The following is a 20,737-nucleotide window of genomic DNA, read 5'->3' as shown; positions in this document are numbered from 1 at the left end:
TACGCCAGAAATGTAAATGTATAAAAATAACAAAGAAAAAATCTTTACCGTCGCTGCCTGTCACTCCAGCGAAGGCCGTCGTTCACCCTCGTTCTTGCCTCGTCACTCGTCGTTCATAGTCGTTCGTCACTCGTCGTTCACAGTCGCTGCCTGTCACTCCGGCAAAGGCCGTCGTTCACCCTCGTCAATCTGCGAATGCCGTCGTTCACCCTCCTTCACCACAGCACTGAACGATTTTCATCTCAGGATTTTGGGGATTCTGGGATTCGGATTTTGGGGGTTTTGGTTTGGAGAGTCTAGGGATTTTGATTTGGGGGTTTTGGTTGGGTGAGTTTAGGGATTGGGATTTTGGGGATTTTAGGATGACCGCGAATGAGAGAAATCCCCGCGAATGTGTGAATTTTTTTTTTTTTTTTGTTTTGTTTTGCGACAGAATATATACCACCGTCGCAAATGATACTTGATTAACAAAGTAAAACGACGTCGTTTTACAAAAAAAATTTTTGCGACGGGCTTATACCGTCACAAATGGTCCACCATTTGCGACCGCAACTCTTTACCGTCGTTAAAAAATACTTTTTGCGACGGTATACGTGCGTCGCAAATGCTCCTGCATTTTTCGGTGAAATGTATTAGCGACGGAGGCAAACCCCGTCGCAAAACCACTTTTTGGCAACGGCAACTACATTGCGTCGCAAAAACTCATTTTTTGCGACGGCAGGTTCCCCGTCGCAAAAGCCTCCGTGTTATATAACAGATTTTCTTGTAGTGATAATGATGTGAGTGTAGAGCCAAACATAGATGCACGGCTAAGTAATGTTGAAAAAGAAGTGAAAGATTTGAGAGGAGACTTGAATAACTTAGTCGTTGGTGTCAGTCAATCAATAGAATCTACCAAAGAAGAGATTTTGATAGCAATTGCAAAGGTAGCTAATGGGTCATGGGCTATTGAAAAGGAGAAACACTCTCATGATATCGACTGTCAATTGAAAAATGAAGATATCTTGGATGACAAATGGAGTCCCCCACCTTATGCTTTCCAAGATCGTACGTTTCCTATGGATAAACAACTCAAACAAGAAAATAAGGGATTGCCTAAGACTCCATTAGGTGATCAGTTCACATCGTCCGTATCTCCATTTGCCCCATTTTTTAGTGAACATGAGTTACTACCACCAAAGTTACCAAAAGTTATTTTAAAAAGGTCAATTACGGTAGATGATGGTGCCGAGTCTTCAACAGTTTTGCCTTATCATATGAAGCTTAGGAGGGAAAGCAAACGAAAAAAAAGCAAACATATACTTTCACCCTATGATGTTGAACTTGGCAAGGTAAGATACATTATTATTATTATTACTATTTGTTTTGTTTTGTTGTTAGAATTGAAAGTAGTTATTGATTTATTTGTGTTATGTAGAAATATAATATAACAAGCAAACAACTTGACATGTTGCCTAAATATGGACAAAAGGTAATAAATAATATTTGTACACATAATAATTTTTTTAAAAATAATTCATTACAAATGAACTTAGTCACTGACTGATTTATGTTATGCAGGAAGCTATAATGAAAAATAAACAAGTTGTTGTGTTTCCTGAACAACATTCGATAAAGGTATACTTTTGTTTTCTTATAGAAACTCATTTTTAGGAGAATATTCAATTACATACTTTATGAAAATGTTATTAATTATTGGTTAAAAACAGATTTCTGAGTTGTTGAGTATGCCAACTCCCATGAAAGGATTTGATTTGCCACCGCTTTCAGTTGAGGATAAATTGATAAGAGACTATTTGTTTCATCGTAGTAAATTGGAAAGGTTCTATTTCTTTCAAGAAATATTTTCTTTTATGTTTCATGTATTTATATTGTCACATTGACATGTATCATTTAATTAATATGATAGTGAAATTCTTATTAACTTTGATATTCAACATGGAACGCGCAAAAACATATGGACATTAGATCGTGGTTGTTGGCTTGATGGACAAGTAAGTAGTAAACCATTGCAGAAATGAATTTATAATGTACAAGATAATTGCATTTATTGATGAGTTGTTGTTTCTTAGATAATTACTTTAGTTGCTTTGCAATTTACATTAAAGCAAAAGGATTGTATCCCAGATGCGAAATATCCAGCGTGGTATCTACCTACATATTTTTCGGTAATTTACTTATGCATTTTATAATTAAAAGCATTTGACTACGTAGTTTGTGTTATTGATATTTATACTAATTTTTATGAGTTGTAGCAACATATTTTGCAACACAAGCTTCATAAGCCAAACATGCTCAAGTCCTATTTTGGAACAAAACGGTACACGGGAAAAATTGAATCATGTGAAAGGGTATTGATTTGTTATTATCTCACTTTACTTTTGTTTAATATGTTAATGAATATGATAGTGCTGATTATTGATTTAATATAGGTGTACATTCCAATTAATGATGCGGGTGAACATTGGTATATGTGTGTGGTATACATGCGACAACAAGTGGTAATATCCTTGATCCGTATATATCAAGAAGAAGTAGAACTCGGCCAACTCAAGTAAAAAAAGTGGTATACATCCTTGTACAATGTTATTATTTGTATTTTGTATTGCATGTTTTCCTACTAATTAGTTATGTAAATAACAGGTTGAAGTATTACATGACTTATTGGGAATTCAGTACAAGAATGCATATACAAATAAAATCACCGAGTTTCCAATTAGAACACTTGAATGGCTTCCACAACAAAGTAATGGCTATGATTGTGGAATGCACGTCATCAAGTATTTTGAATTGGTGCAATTTATTGATTCCGAAGCTTGTTTGCTTCAATTTGACTCGTGGGATGCTAGACAAAGATTAGCACTGGGCTTAGTTCGAGATGCAAACAATAAAATTGGGTCAAGAGTGATAGAATTGGCTTGCGATAGATAATTGTCATGTATCATTGATGTTGTTGCATGTTCATACTTGAATTATGTGAATTTCAACTGAATTTGTTTTGGGGAGGATGTAGAGCAAATGGATTTTAATCGTATGATTTTTATTATTTTTTTGTAATTTGGATTTGGATTGTACATGGGCAGGGTTTGAATTAATTATGACTTACCACTTTATTATACTTCAATGACTCCACTTACTATTTCATTATTCTTTACTTACCATTTTATTCAACCATACTTACTAGTTAAAAAGACTCTATTTACAGTTTATTAGACTTAACTTACAACTCAAATGAGCCTCACTTACTACCACTCAAATAAATTCCACTTACTACTTTATTACTCTTTGCTTACCATTTTATTCAATCATACTTACCAGTTAAAAAGACTCTACTTACTAGTTTATTAGACTTAACTTACCACTCAAATAAGTCTCACTTACTACCACTCAAATAAATTTCACTTACTACTTTATTACTCTTTGCTTACCATTTTATTCAACCATTCTTACTACTTAAAAAGACTCTACTTACTAGTTTATTAGACTTAACTTATCACTCAAATAAGTCTCACTTACTACCACTCAAATAAACTCCACTTACTACTTTATTACTCTTTACTTACCATTTTATTCAATCTTACTTACTAGTTAAAAAGACTCTACTTACTAGTTTATTAGACTTAACTTATCACTCAAATAAGCCTCACTTACTACCACTCAAATAAACTCCACTTACTACTTTATTACTCTTTACTTACCATTTTATTCAATCTTACTTACTAGTTAAAAAGACTCTACTTACTAGTTTATTAGACTTAACTTATCACTCAAATAAGCCTCACTTACTACCACTCAAATAAACTCCACTTACTACTTTATTACTCTTTACTTACCATTTTATTCAATCTTACTTACTAGTTAAAAAGACTCTACTTACTAGTTTATTAGACTTAACTTACCATTCAAATAAACTCCACTTACTACTTTATTACTCTTTACTTACCATTTTATTCAATCTTAATTACTAATTAAAAAGACTCTACTTACTAGTTTATTAGACTTAACTTACCACTCAAATAAATTATACTCACTACTTTATTACTCTTTGACTATTCACATGTGACTCATATAATTCACATGTGACTACTGAAAATGATTGATCATGACACTAGTACATATGACTATTGACCATTCAAATGATTGAACATGATTGACATGACATTAGTACATATGACTATTCACATGTGACTATTAACAAGGATTAAAATAATACTAATAGATCACGTGTGACACCCTTATTTAACCTCACTTGTATACATCACACTTCACTACAAGCCTAAGTACTCAAAATGCCTAAACGAAAATCTGAAAATATTGCATCATCTAGCTCTACATTTAGTCATGGTAGTGATGATGATTTTCAGATGCCTCCAACAATAGGTTCCTATACTGATCCATTAGGAAAGACATGGTATAGAACCAAACGTCACTTCCATAATAAACCTCTTTTCATGCATGATCCATGGCAATCAGATGTGGGTCATGTAATTGTTGGTCATGCATACGATCATTCACCACATGGGGTTAATGTTGATAGAAATAACTTGCAATGGCAAGACCTCTTCGAAAAACGTTGTGAACTTGAGATATATTGTCGATGGCATGGGCTACGGGTTCCAAGGGCACATTCAGCTGAACTATGCAGAAACAAATCATGCGATGATGCAACAGTCATATCAAGGCTACAGAGAGAGAATACACAGATGCAACGAAGATTGGATAGATTTCATTACATTGAATATGCCAAGAAAAAATCTCATTTTGATTGTGACAATGCTATCACAACAATCATTGAAGATCCATTGCTAGTTTCTGATCCAGACATTTCAGACTTCTCTGATGATAGTGATGATGACTTTGTAAACTATTTGCCAAATAGTTTATGTGTTTGTGGAAAACCATTATGTTGTTACGAACATGGTGAATAAAATCGTAATGGTAATTATTGTGTTGATGAATGGTAAGTAGCATAAGAACAATTAGTAAGCATTGCCTTATAGATATAAGTCATACAACTTTTTACATTTCATTTACTATTCAAATAAACTTTACTTACTACCACTCAAATAAACTCCACTTACTACTTCATTACTCTTGGCTTACCATTTTATTCAATCATACTTACTAGTCAAGAAGACTCTATTTACCAGTTTGTTGGGTTTGACTTACCACTCAAATAAACCTCACTTACTACTACTTAAAATAGACTCCACTTACTACATTACTTACCATTACGTTGTTATGAATATGATGAATGAAATCATAGTGGTAAGTATTGTGTTTGAGAATAGTAAAAGTCTTACACTATCATTTGTCTTATACATATAAAAAGTCACATGCCTTATAAATATAAGCCTTACACAAACGAGTAATGTCACACAAAAAATCAAAATATAAGGCTGATTGCTTTGATTGTCTCGAAGATTGTTACAATCACTTTGACAAGTCAATTGTCCCTCCTACGACACGGCCATAAATGCTGTCAGGAGTTTCTGAGCATGTACGTACCTACATAATGTAACTAATAATTAATAAATTCTGAAACATAAATTTTGTGAGTAAAAGTTAAATAAAAAATTATTACCACAAAGTTAGGATAGATATTGGAATCGCATCCCATTATATTGTAGTTAGTTCCAACAAAAGTAGGGTGCCCATTGGAACCATATCCCATTATATTGTAGTCACTATTAGTAAAAGTAAGGTCGACATTGAAACCACCTTCTTGGTGCAACATGCTTGCCCCTGATACATAAGTATCTTGTGTAGAAAAAGAATCAATATTCTCATTTTCTAGTTTTGGACACTTATTTCTTGTATGACCAGTACCTCTGTAACAAAACACATTACACTTAGGATATAAATTTAATTATAATTCAATACACTTACTAGATAAATTAAATTGTTAGATACCTGCAATGACCACATTTTCTTGGCTTTGAAAACTTATCATTTGCAACAGAACGACTTCCCTTCGTCTTTGTAAAGGGAGGATCACCAACACCAAAATGTAAACATGTCCCTTCAACATTGGCTTTTCCTTTTGTTCCATTTCCTTCAACATGTTGGACATACAAATCTTTCATTCGACATGTTAACTTTGTCACTGCATCCCTAGCTTTTTCGTATCCATTGGTTAAGTGCGAAGCATAATAGCACATCTCAGTACATGCACTTGACAATGCACCGAACCGTGTTGTTTGCGTAACCCATTCTGGAAAAGGGGTCTTACCAAGTAAAGTGGAAGACTTGACATTTTTTGTCCACCTTTGTAATATACAGCTAGAGGGAATTTCTTTCAAATGCTCCATTTTCATGATTGATACCATATGGGAACATGGAATTCCACATGATTCAAAATACAAACAAGAACATTTCATGGCATGATCACTTGGTCGATATTGTACATTCCATGTGGATTCTAGATGTGTATACATAGACAAATAGTATACGTGAATATCTTTTATATCAGTTTTTCCTGACATAAATAACACTTGCTCGGATTTTATTTGTTCGCGAAATTTGAAAAATATGGCACGAGTAAATATATTAGCTGCATGTCTTTCAATCCTTTTCATACCTATAGAAAGAATAGGAGTGGTATTCTCAGTTTCGGATTGTGCCTTAGCTTCGTTATGGCGAAGTCTTGCAAGTGCTCTATCATATGCCCTTACAAATTCAAAGAGCCTTAGGCGCACCTTTAGGAATCGATTCAAAAATGCATTCATACTCTCACAACGTTGCGTGCTTTTTGCACCAGCAAAGAAATGTCCATGGAGGTATGCTTCAGCCCATAGAGTACGTTTGCAATATACATCTGCAATCCACTTGTTATTATGAAGGCCATACTTGTCTACAAGGTTCTTCCACTCTAATTCAAACATTTCTTGTGTGCATTGCATTAACATGCATTTTTCAAAGCTATGAAGAAATCCCTCTATGTGGATATTGGAGAGAGCATTCATTTTAAGATGCCATTTACATAATCGATGTCGAGCAGTAGGCATAACTGTTTTGATTGCTCTACACATGGCCTTATCCCCGTCAGTGATTACGGACAGAGGCATCTTGTGATCCATCGCATCAAGAAATTTCTCTAACACCCATATGTATGTCTCTACTGTCTCGGAAGCTAACAGTGCACACCCAAAAACAGTCGTTTGAAAGTGGTTGCTCACACCTTGTAGTATCACAAAAGGTTTGTTGTACGCATTTGTCCGATACGTAGTATCAAACATCAACACATCACCAAAATACAGATAATCTGTTCGAGATCCACCATCAGTCCAAAACAAATTATCGATTTTCTTCATCTACATCATATTTATAATAATTATAATAAAACATTGGATCTTGCTCTTCTTTACCACATAAGTAAGCCAAAGCATCTTCTGCGTCACCATCGACAACTTGCACTCTACACTCAGTCCCAAAATGGTTGTACATGTCCTTCTGTATGAACCCAACATTCTCATAACCACCTGCTTGTTGTGCAGCAAAGTCCATAATGTGACTTGTCCTCATACCAATATGATGCATTGCATTGCCTTGTGCCTTGTCGGCACTCGTAACATTCCGGTGTGAGCGAAGAAATTGAACACCAAGAGGCCCTATCATGGAATGATTGTGCTCCTTGAAAAATTCATTCACTTCATATTTGGAAGTACTCCGATTGTATTTGATACGAAAACAAGCACGACAACCAACTCTAGTTAATTGTTTTGGTTCTCTTTTACGTTCTTCAACCTCAAGGTATTTGGATTGTCTATATCCTTCTTTTGAACATACCCAACTCCTTGATATAACCATATTATTCTTGTCCTTATACAATTGATCCCTTCGAATACTAAAGCCTTTCACCTTAGCATACGAATTATAAAATCTTTCTCCGTTTTCTTCTGAATCAAATGTCATTTCAAACACATCCTTTTCAGTTAATTCATCTAGACGCTTAATATCTCTTTCGGTTGGAATATTATTAGAATTGACGATATTATCTTCATTATGAATATTATACTCACCATCATTACCGTCATCATCAACTAGTTCATATATAATGTTTTTCTTGTTTTGCTCAGTGTTGTCTTCCATCTGCAATAAGCATAAACAAATTAATTAAGAAAAAGCAAGTAGAAAATGGTAAGTAAAATACTAGGTGGTAAAATAGATGGTAAGTGGTAAGTTGAGTCACAAAGAGTTGCTAGTAGAATGAGAATGAATGGCAAGTGTTGTGTTTTTGAATGATAATTAAACTCATTTAAACCACACTTACTACTCAATGAGACTGTACTTACTACTTTATCAGAATTACACTTACTACTTTATCAAACTTGACTTATCATCCATTTAAACCACACTTACTAGTCAATGAGACTGTACTTACTATTTCATCAGACTTGACTCACCACTCATTTAAACCATACTTACTACTTTATTAGACTTGACTTACCGCTCATTTGAATCACATTTACTATTCAATGAGACTCTACTTACTACTTTATCAAACTTGACTTATCAGTCATTTAAACAACACTTACTACTTAATAAGACTTTACTTATTATTTTATCAGACTTAACTCATTTAAACCACACTTACTACTCAATGAGACTGTACTTACTACTCTATCAGAATTACACTTACTACTCAATGGGACTCTACTTACTACTTTATCAAACTTGACTTATCATCCATTTAAACCACACTTACTAGTCAATGAGACTGTACTTACTATTTCATCAGACTTGACTCACCACTCATTTAAACCATACTTACTACTTTATTAGACTTGGCTTACCGCTCATTTGAATCACATTTACTATTCAATGAGACTCTACTTACTACTTTATCAAACTTGACTTATCAGTCATTTAAACAACACTTACTACTTAATAAGACTTTACTTATTATTTTATCAGACTTAACTCATTTAAACCACACTAACTACTCAATGAGACTGTACTTACTACTCTATCAGAATTACACTTACTACTCAATGAGACTCTACTTACTACTTTATCAAACTTGACTTATCATCCATTTAAACCACACTTACTAGTCAATGAGACTGTACTTACTATTTCATCAGACTTGACTCACCACTCATTTAAACCATACTTACTACTTTATTAGACTTGACTTACCGCTCATTTGAATCACATTTACTATTCAATGAGACTCTACTTACTACTTTATCAAACTTGACTTATCAGTCATTTAAACAACATTTACTACTTAATAAGACTTTACTTATTATTTTATCAGATTTAACTCATTTAAACCACACTTAGGCCAAGTTTGGCATCTTCCAAAAAATTTAAAAAGTCAAAAAGTCACTATCCTATTTAAGTCACATCATCTTATTTATGTCACATCACCTCTCTAACACATCACTTCAAACCCAATCCAAATCCAACCCATATTTCATAAAAAGTCAAAAAGTGCACTTATTTAGTCTTCCCAAACTTGGCCTTACTACTGAATGAGACTGTACTTACTACTCTATCAGAATTACACTTACTACTCAATGAGACTCTACTTACTACTTTATCAAACTTGACTTATCAGCCATTTAAACCACACTTACTAGTCAATGAGACTGTACTTACTATTTTATCAGACTTGACTTACCACTTATTTAAACCATACCTACTACTCAATATTTGGCTTACAACTCATTTAAACCATACTTACTACTTTATCAGACTTGACTTACTACTCATTTGAATTACACTTACTACTCAATGAGACTATCCTTACTACTTTATCAGACTTGATTTACTACTAATTTAAGCCACACTTACTACTCAATAAGATTATACTTACTACTTTATCAAACTTGACTTATCACTCATTTAAACAATACTTACTCAATGAGACTCTACTTACTGCTTTATTAGACTTGACTTATCAATCATTTAAACTAAATTTAAGACTACATTTACTATTTCATCAAACTTGATTTTTTTTTTCTTACCACTTAAATCTCAAAATTTTTCTTTTAACTAGCTGAAATATTATTCCAACAAAACATAAAAATTTATAAATTCAAAATATAATGGAAGTGAAAGTAAAAAGAGAGAAACTTACCTAAGAAGTTCCAAATCAACAACAATTTTATCTTAAAATCTCCGAAAGTTTTAGAAATGAACATCCTTGTCTTATCAATCATTTAAACTAAACTTAAGACTACATTTACTACTTCATCAAACTTGATTTTTTTTTTTCCCTTACTACTTGAATCTCATAATTTTTCTTTTAATTAGGTGAAATGTTGTTCCAACAAAACATAAAAATTTATAAATTCAAAATATAATGGAAGTGAAAGTAAAAAGAGAGAGACTTACCTAAGGAGTTCCAAATCAACAACAATTTTATCTTAAAATCTTCGAAAATGTTAGAAATGAACATCAAATTTTGTTTATGGAATCCTCAAATGAATTTGAAATTTTTCTATATTTTGTTAATCATATTTCTCATTAATTGCATTTATTGTGGTAGATGAAAAAGATACTAGGTTTCATTTATTGCCATTCATTGCCATTAAGTACATAAATAAAAAAAAAATCATATTCCATAAAATGTAAAAAATTATAATAAAATTTATAAATTTCATATTTATTTTGTATATATATCTTTTTTTTGTTTACATTCTAGTTTATAAATTTTATATTTATTTTAGAAGTTAGGTGCATTTTATTAATGTTTGAATGGTAAGTGTAGTTATGTGGAATAATTACAACTATATCAAGTAGTAAATGTGTTTTGTTGTTGTAATAAATTGAAAAACACTCATTTAAACCATACTTACTATTTTATCAGACTTATTTACCACTCATTTAAACCACATTTACTACTCAATGAGACTCTACTTATTATTTTATCAGACTTGACTTACTACTCATTTAAATAACACTTACTACTTAATGAGACTCTACTTACTACTTTATTAAACTTGACTCATCACTTAAATAACACTTACTACTCAATTAGACTCTACTTACTACTTTATCAAACTTGACTCATCATTTAAACAATACTTACTACTCAATGGGACTCTACTTACTATTTTAGTAGACTTGATTAATTAATTATTTAAACTAAACTTAAGATTGCACTTACTATTTCATCAAACTTGATTTTTTTTTTTTTTTACTACTTAAATCTCATAATTTTTCTTTTAACTAGGTGAAATGTTGTTCCAACAGAATATTAAAATTTATAAATTCAAAATATCATGGAAAGTTAATGTAAAAAAAGAGATAGAGACGATAGAGACATAGATTCTTACCTAAGGAGTTCCAAATCAACAACAATTTTATCTTTAAATCTTCAAATATTCAAAAAATTTAAAAATAAACATAAAATTTTGTCCATGGAACCCTCAAATAAATTATAATTTTTTCTATATTTTATTACTTATATTTCTTATTAATTGCATTTATTATTTTCAAGTGTGATAAATGAAAAGGAAATTATGTTTCATTTATTGCTATTAAGTAGATAAATAAATAAAAAATCATATTTCATAAAATGTAATAAATTATAATAAAATGTTTAGAATTCAAATTTATTTTGTTTATTTTTTTCTTAAATTCTATTTTATAAATTTTATATTTATTTTAGAGATTTTGAAAATTTATTATAACTTAATTTTTTAAGTTTACCTGTTACCTGAATAGCAGGTTAAGTGTGTTTTATCAATAATTGAATGGTAAGTATAGTTATTAATAATAGTAAGTATAATCACATCAAATAGTAAGTATACTTAGTTATTGTGGTAAGTTAAAAACCACTTTTTGGTTTCAAAACCATTAAAAATTACCTTATTTTTTACGAAACTACCTAGATTTCTTAACCTGGTTTTATTATTATCAATCAATGGTTAGATTTAGTTTACTTTTAGATCTAATGATCCAAAATTATTTATGTATGATACATGAAAACCACCTTCATGTATCATAGAAAAATCCAAAGAGATGTATAGGCGCAGTCGTGGTTGGGTCCGAACATTCCCTTATAAAATATAGGGTAAGTTATACTCACACGTATGAGGTTTAGATTTAATATATATAATCCCTTAATGTTTAGAGAATTATATAAATTTTTTAATAATATAATTATTTAGATAGAATAAAAATATTAAATTCATATATTATCTTTTTTCTTACTTTACTTTACTTTCTCTGTTTTTCTTTTTTTTCTCCTTTCCTTTGTTTTACTCTTTTTTTTTTTAAATGTAATTTCCTCTTGTTTTCTATTATGAGTTGTTACATTTTATATAAGTAAGGGGTTTGTGAAATGAGACTATAAATCATAAGGTGAGTATGTAATTTCCAGAACATCAAGAGCCTGTTTGTTTTAAAGGATAACACTATGGGATTGGACTATTAGTCCGGATGGACTAACAGTCCGTTGTTTGGTATGAATTTTTTGGTCCGGACTAATAATCTTTCGGGACTATTAGTCCTATATTTGTGGGACTATTCTATCCCATGAGGGGATAGAAACCATGAGATAACTCATCCCATGGGATTAGCTACTAAAATTACATTTTTACCCTCTGGTATTTAATTTTGTATTATATTTAGTAAAATTCAATAAAATTTAAATATTTCAATTTAAAAATAAAATAAAATAATTTTATTTAATTTTTATTTTTGTTTTATTTATTTAATTTTTTAAAATAATTTTTTATAGATATTTTATTGATGTTTTATTTTGAAATTTTTTTTATATTTTATTTAATTTTATTATTCAAATTTTAATAGATGTTTTATTTTATTTCATTATTTAATTATTATTATTATTTAAAATTTTAATTAAAAAAATAACATATATTTTTATTGATATTTAATTTATTTAATTTTTTAAAAATAAATTTATTTAATTGTACAAAAAATAAAATAAAATAATTTTTTATTTAATCTAGCTAAAAATAATTAAAATATTAAAGTTATGTTTAATATTGCTATTACATAACTGAAAAGGATAAAATAGTCATTTGAGCATTTATCCTTCTCCATAATATCATAAACAAATATTGGATAACTAAAAATAGTCCAATTCAAACATTTAATCCCATGACTAAACAAACATAAAATACAAATCCAATCCAATCAAATAGTCCGGGGACAATGTATCACAGGACTAATAGTCCAATGGATTACACCCTTATTCAGTCCGTCCAAACAAACACACCGTGGGTTGGAACGTAATTGAACCAAACCTCAAGAGTGTCAATGTAATTTATCCTAAAATATATTAGAAAAATTATATATAAATCTACTTTTTTTAAAATCTATTTTTTGAACTTAATGATGTGCCAACAGCATGATTAATTAATAATTAAAGAATAAATAAGAGAAATAATTAACTTAAATATTTAATAGAATATCACATCATTAAATTTAAAAAGTAAATTTAATTTTTAGACCTAAATAACAATACTCAAAATATTATAAGCAAAGCGTAGTCTAGATGTCACCGAATATTCTTGAAGGTTTCAATCTTAGCCGACCAATTTATTAATGAGGACGATTTTCTGTGGCCAGGGGGCATGCGAATTATACGGGATACCTAATATTGAAAATTAATTAGGGGTTTTTTTTTTAAGGTCCCTAGTATTATGATTTTAAAGCATAAAGGACACTCAATATTTTTATAATGTCTAAGATCCATCAACAATATTTTCATAATGTCTAAGGTCCCTCAACCTTGATTCAAAGAAATTTTAGCCCAGAGAAATTTCAACCCAAAGAAATTTCAGTCCAGAGAAAATTGGTCCAGAGAAATTCTGGCCCAGAGAAATTCTGAATTTCTCAGAATTTCTCTGGTCCAATTATTCTCAGAATTTCTCTGGCTCAATTCTTCTTAGAATTTCTCAGCATTTCTCTATGCATTGGCTGAGTCCAGAGAAATTCTTCTCAGAATTTTTCTGGCCCAATCCTTCCCAGAAAATTCACGTCACAGAGAAATTTCCCAGTGTGTGTTTGATGCTTGTTTGTTTTCTCTCTTCGATTTAAATGGTGTTTATGTATTTAATGTTGCTGAACGAGAGGATCTAGACAGGCCAACTGCAAGACTCATAAAAGAATTTGATTGCACGGAAGGTAAGCCCTCGGTGTGCTATCTGTTGGCTTACGAACATTTTATAATTTCTGAGGGTGGGTGGTGAGTCTCTGATTTTAAGAGTTGATGTTTTCAGAATCTTTTCCATTCTTAGTTGGAATTTATGCCAAATAGAGTTTATATACATATCTCAGTGACCATACATATCTGTTTGGTCAATCCAAATCACAGAATTTCTCTAGATCAACCCATAGAAATTTCAGTTCAAGCCAGAGAGTTGAACCAGAGAAATTCTGAATTTTCTCTAGGTTGAACCAGAGAAATTCTGAATTTTCTCTGGAACTATAAAACTATGATTTGATCAATTTGTCAATTGAAATACCTGGGGGGACTCTCTTCACCATTGCGCCATTACTCTCTTTGTTGCTACTGTGATCGGAATGTTCACAAAGCCGCAATTTTGCATAAAAGAGCTTAAATCAACAGTATGAGGCACAATAAGGAGGACAATCTTGTGCAAAGCTCAGAGAAATTCACTGATAAATTCCCAGAGAAAATCACAAAAACTCAGAGAAATTCACTGAGCAATTCTTTGATCTGCTCTATATTAAAATGGCTAACGCCAATGGCTAGAACTAGACCCAACTCCACCAGACCTTCCATTGCTTTCCATGTAGTCTTGAACCGATTCAGAAACTGCCTATACTCACTCCCTGACTTAGTAGGAGGATCAGTAGCATCTCCAAATGCCGAGCTCTCAGGCCAATGCATCAAATAGAGATCCAAGTATGACACTCCAAGATTCTTAAGAGATACTCTAACAGAATTCTCCATCTTATGGAGTAAATTCATAGTATCAGAATTTCTCTGAGAAAAAACCAAGAAAATGTTACCCCTGTTTGCAAGGAACATAAAATAAATTACACAATTCCCTCTTACCTTATCGTTTTCTGGCAGAGAACCATTAAGAACCCAAAATAAATAAATAAATAAAAATTGAGAATAAAGAAATATTATAGATAATCAGAAACCATTCACAAGTCTAGCTAGAGTATGTGTCGGTTTAATTACATCACGATTTACTTTAGTCACAGCTAGGAACTTGAAAAACACTAGTGTTTAATATCATCATCAATCACCATATTCACCTCCCAGTCAGCTTGAGATTTGCCTTTAAGCTTTCCACCAAAATTTTACTGTCTGTGAATATGTTGCCACCGGTGATGTTTTGCACATAGAATAGCCGCTAAACATGACCAAGATTCAGCTACCATTGGTGAAGAAAGATGGAGAGCAGTTGCCTGTTGCTCAACTTGTTGTTGATCCGCATCAAAACCCACCCATGCTATTCCAGATTTATTTGTGAACTATCAATCAGCATAGTCAAAATCTGATAATCTGAACAAGTAATAATCCCATTTACAAGAACACAACAGTTAGTATTTTCAAGAACATTTGATGGATATATCCAGAGAAATTTTAGTTCAAACCCAGAGAATTTCTCTGGAGATATATCCACACCGCTCACCACTCCAACCTTCAACTTTCCTCTGCTTCACCACCCTCTCTCTCACACACACACACATATATATATATATATATACTGCTGCACAGCAGAATAAAAACTGATCATGAACACCAACCTCTGTGACTGATGGGAGTGCCATGTTTTCTTCACCACGACCCCAAACCATCTCTCTCTCTCTCTCGCTATATATATATCTATAACCTCATTGGAGCTCTGTTGAATCTTCTAATCTGCAGAGAGGCTGACTTTTATTTGGTGTGTGAAATGGAATCTGATTTGATTAACCTCCATCTATCAGCTTCACTGTGCCACAATTCCGATCAGAGACGATGCTTCTCCCCCTCTTCTTGGGGGCTCTCTGCTGCTGCTGTGGCTGCGGCTGCGGCTCTAGGATTGGAGTAACAAAAGGACAATCCGAATCAGAATGAGAATGCTCTGATCATACTCCCACCTCGCACCTACTTCGACTCCATCTTCGCCGGTGTTAAACCCTAACTTCCATTGATGAGTGACAGAATAGATAGAATACGATGAAGAGGAGAGAAGAAGAGCACGAGATCATAGAGAGAGAGAGAGATGAGTTTTGATTTGGTAAGGTGAAATTTCTCCGTGCTATATGTAGGGACCTTAGACATCAACAAATAATTTTATGGATCTCTTCCATTATGAAAAGTGGGAGAGGGACCCTAGACCAATTTTCCCAATTAATTATTGTTATTCATGTCATCATTATAGACAAATCTAAATTTAAAAAAAAAAAAATTGTCATCCTTATAGACTAATAAGATTAAGGGCACCATATCCACCCAAAAAAGATTAAGGGCGCCATAAGAGGATAGGTGATTTGATTTCCATCCAGTTGAGGCGCCTAACATTACTGATTAGAAAAATTACTAATAAGTCTTGTTTATTAAAATTATTAGCAAGTCCTATTAAATTTTATTGTGAATAATTAAATTATATTCTTTTCGTAATTTATCCCAATTCTATCATTTTTAAATAAATATTTTAATTTTCTAAAAAATTATATTTTTTATTGTAAATTTTTTTTTTAAAAAAAATACATCAAATAAAAGCATAAATAAAAATTGGGTAAATTACATTGACCTCCCATGATATCTGAAAAAATTACAATTAAATTTACAATTTTGATATAATTACATTGATTTCCCTTTTTTATTAAAGATAAATGAACTGAAACTAATGCAAATAGTGTGAAAATATCAAAATAAACATGGAAAAATATATATTTCAAAGTAAAAAAGATCAAAATATTATTTTTTTTTATCCATGTGACTAACAAATTATTCATAAAAAAATAAGTTAAATATTATGTGAATTAAAATTTTAAGAAAACTCAACATAATTATGTCAAAATTATAAAACTTATTTATTTTATCTAAATCTTAAGAAATGTCAACACAATTTATCCATAAAAAATTTATCAAAAGAATTATGGCATAAGATTGAACATTTTTCGTCGCCTCGATTATGAAAAATATATGTGATAAACAGTTCAAAAGGCCTAATGTTATTACTATTTCATCAAAAGAATTATGAGAAATAATACAATAAAAAATTCATATATTTTTTAAGTGTGAGACAACAAAAAAATAGTGATTTTTATGCCTTGTTTTTATTTAATAGAATTTTCTTATTTTTAAAATTTTTAAATGATTTTTAAATAATTTATTTTTTTATGAAATATTTGTCCATATTTTAATATAGAGAATGCTATGATACAAAAAGTGTACCTTAGGTAAATTATGTTATTTGTGAGTTCAATTATCATAAATGGCATAACTCAGTAAATCAAAACCAAAAACATAAAAATCATAACAAACGGTGTATATGGTACACACTCCAAAGAATTTCCTTTTTAACATAAAAGATAACAGAAAGATCACAGATGCATCTTATAACTAAAGAAGAAAATTATATAATTTTATACTTTATAAATCATAATTATAGAAAAATAAAAAAATAAAAAAAATTATAATTAAACAGCATATGAGATATAACAAAAAAAAAATTATTAATCATGACTAAAATTTTAACACAATTAAAGAAAAAATAATATAATTAAAAGTATAAAGAGGAGTGTATGATAAAATTTTCTAAAAGATTAGAATAAAATATGTATTAAATTTGACTCGTAGAATAGGCGGCTCATTCTGGGCTCTTTAACGTCGGGGGGCCGCGTCAAACTGTTAAAATTGGATAAGACTCATTAATAAATAATTGGGCAAATTACATATATCATCGAGGTTTAGTAAAATTATAGATACTTCTTAAAGTTTGAAAAATTACAAATACTTCTGAAAATTATATTTATATAATAAATTAGAGAACAAATATTATGAAAATATAAACTTCAAGAGGTAATTTATTATGAAAATATAAATCTCAAAAAAGTATCTATCATTTGAAAAATCTCAAGAGAATATTTATAATTTATCTAAACCTCAAAAGAGGTATATATAACTTGCCCTAAATAATTTTTCAACAAACATCTTTGATGTGATTTTTTTGAACTACATCTTTGATGTGATTGACAATCGAAGCTTCGATCAATATGGGAAACCATACGTCACTACCATGCGTCACTAATAATGCTTGACTTGTTTCCGTTTAATCAAGGAAAAATAATTGACAACTCTAACAAAAAAAACGTTTCAAATGGGAGCGGATGTTATTGTGATATGTTTTTTTAATTTTGATTTGATTTTGTTTGATTTGATTTTTTTTATTCTCTATCATATTATTAGAATTTTAAAATTAGAGGATATATCATTATTTTTAATAAAAAAAACAAAATAATGGTTGACCAGGTCTCGTTTGGAAACCTTCTCTTTTAATCAAAAAGTCAAAAAGTTATTAAATTAGTCAAAAAATTAACAATTCATACTAAAAAGTCAAAGATTCTCTTTTCTCTTTACTTTTTGCACATCTTTTCGTAAAAAGTTAAAAAGTCATCCTAAACATACTAATTTTTTTTAGTTCATATTTTAGTCAAATAGTCAAAAAATTATTAAATTAACCTGTTTCCAAACGATGCCTCATTATGCATATGTCATCGTCATCCCACACGTGACTAATACTTTTTTTTAAAAAAAATATGATGCAAATAAAGTGGGATTCACAAAAGGAAAATGTTTTGGGGCCCGAATCTGCTTGCCCCGAATGTCCAAAACGACGTCGTTTTGGGCATTTCATTTTTTTATTTTTTATTTTTTTTTTATTTTTTTCCGCCATTTTCGACCTCTGCAATGCAGAGGAAGAGGGAGAGAAAGAGAGGGAGAGGGAGAGAAAGAGAGAGAGAGGTCGCGTCGCCTCCGCCGATCGCGTCTGCCTCGCCTCAGCCCCTCCTCCTCCATTTTTTAGGCCCCCTCCAGTCCTTCCTCTCCCTCCCCCTCCTCCCCCTCCCCTCCTCTCCCCTCCCCCTCCTTCCCTTCTTCGTCTTCCTCCTTTCTTCTGCTGAAAAGAAAAAAAAAAAAAAATTAGGGGCATTCGGAGCGTCCCGTTTTCGGGCCCCCAATCACTACCGTTCACAAAAAATCGACACCACCAGAGAATTACTGATTAATACGTGACAAATACTTAACTCATAGGTTAATTAAATTGTGAGTAAATTATGACAGTAATCTCTTATTTTAATTTTTGTGTGATTTTGATCTTTATAATTTAATTGATTTAATTTTAATATTAAGGGATTGTTTGGGATGTTCTAAATAAGTGTATTTTTTGACTTTTTATGAAATATGGGTTGGGTACGGATTGGGTTTGAAGTGATGTGGTAGAGAGGTGATGTGACTTAAATAAGATGATGTGGCTTAAATAAGATAGTGACTTTTTGACTTTTTAATTTTTTTTGTATATGCCAAACAAGGCCTAAATTTATGATTTTATCTTAATTTAATTCAATTGATTACGATTTTGAGAATTTTTTAATAAAAAATACACATATAAGTGGTATCTTTCATATTTTCAAGGGTAAAAGAATAAACCTACTTAACTCAGTTAGTTAATCTTAATCGATTTCATGATAACTTTTAGTCAGAAAAAACTAACCACATTATTATTTTGATTAAATTGACCAAAAATCTAAAATTAAGAGTCAAACTTGAACCAATTAAAAATATAAGAGCCAAAATGAATAAGAGACATACTATAAGGACCAATGGTGTGAAATTCTGCTCATTTTGATATTAAAAATAATATATAAAATGGAAGGAGAATTAGTAACATAAAATTAAAAATGATTCTAATTATTTAATTTTTTTTATTCATTTGAAAAATAAGAATATATAGAAATGGAAGTTATACAAAAATGGTTTTTAAAAGATTAAGTATGTTACAGTTGGATTAAGAAAAAAATAGATAGATTAATTATGTAAAATATTGGGCTTTTCGTAATATCATTTTTTAACTGTTCATACATATAGTTATATATGTAGATATATAAATTTTAAATTAAACATAAATGTTTTTTTAATAAAGAACCTTTTGTTAAATAATAAACTCAAGACAAATTAGTATTAAAATATAAATAAGAAAGAAAAATGATGATAAAAAATATCTTTCATATTTAATTTTTTAAAAAAATTAAATACTTGAATAAATGTGAAAAAATAGATGAAAATTAATTCATAATTTTTCTTTTTAGTACTTATAATTCTATTAAGTTTTGTTTATGGGTAATTTAGATTAAAGTAAAAGTTATTCAACTATTAGAGTTAGGTATAAGGGTATATTATTGTTGTATTAAAGCTTCGTTTAGCATTGGCTACGGTAGTCAACTTTTTTGTATTGAGACTTTTTTAGCTTAACTTTTTTAGTCTCGTTTGGTTTTTGTGTTTGGGTTTTTTTTTTTTATTTTGTGAAAGAAAAAATATAATGATTATGGATAAAAAATAATACTTTATCTTATTGGCTTTTTGTAATCAATTTTATCTTTTTGTGATTTTTTAGCTCCAAAATGAATACCAAAGCAGGGCTAAAAAAAAATAAAAAGAAGAAGAATGCACAAAATTTTAAAAGTAAATATTACGTTTAATAATATATATATATATATATATATATTTGTTCAATTATTTGTTCAAATGTTATCTATATATATTGTGGGGACATAATTTTTGAAT

At 30.4% G+C, this 20,737-nt stretch overlaps 2 protein-coding genes across 5 annotated transcripts in view; one reads left to right on the top strand and one right to left on the bottom strand.

Annotated features, from left to right (window-relative positions):
• Positions 1 to 20,737, bottom strand: part of LOC114282620 (protein PHYLLO, chloroplastic-like) — a 330,809-nt gene that overhangs the window by 184,168 nt on the left and 125,904 nt on the right. The window lies entirely within an intron of this gene.
• LOC145801521 (uncharacterized) lies at positions 17 to 2,021 on the top strand. The gene is made up of 6 exons (XM_082893273.1): positions 17 to 327; positions 770 to 1,331; positions 1,418 to 1,471; positions 1,561 to 1,617; positions 1,710 to 1,822; positions 1,910 to 2,021. Exons 1-6 carry the CDS (start codon positions 17 to 19, stop codon positions 2,019 to 2,021), a joined length of 1,209 nt encoding a protein of 402 aa, XP_082749399.1.

Source organism: Camellia sinensis, chromosome 10, assembly GCF_055761805.1.
Source record: "Camellia sinensis isolate YWXY chromosome 10, ASM5576180v1, whole genome shotgun sequence".
Taxonomy (NCBI): domain Eukaryota; kingdom Viridiplantae; phylum Streptophyta; class Magnoliopsida; order Ericales; family Theaceae; genus Camellia; species Camellia sinensis.
Note: the sequence above shows the minus strand (reverse complement) of the source record. Positions and strands in the feature narration are given on the sequence as shown.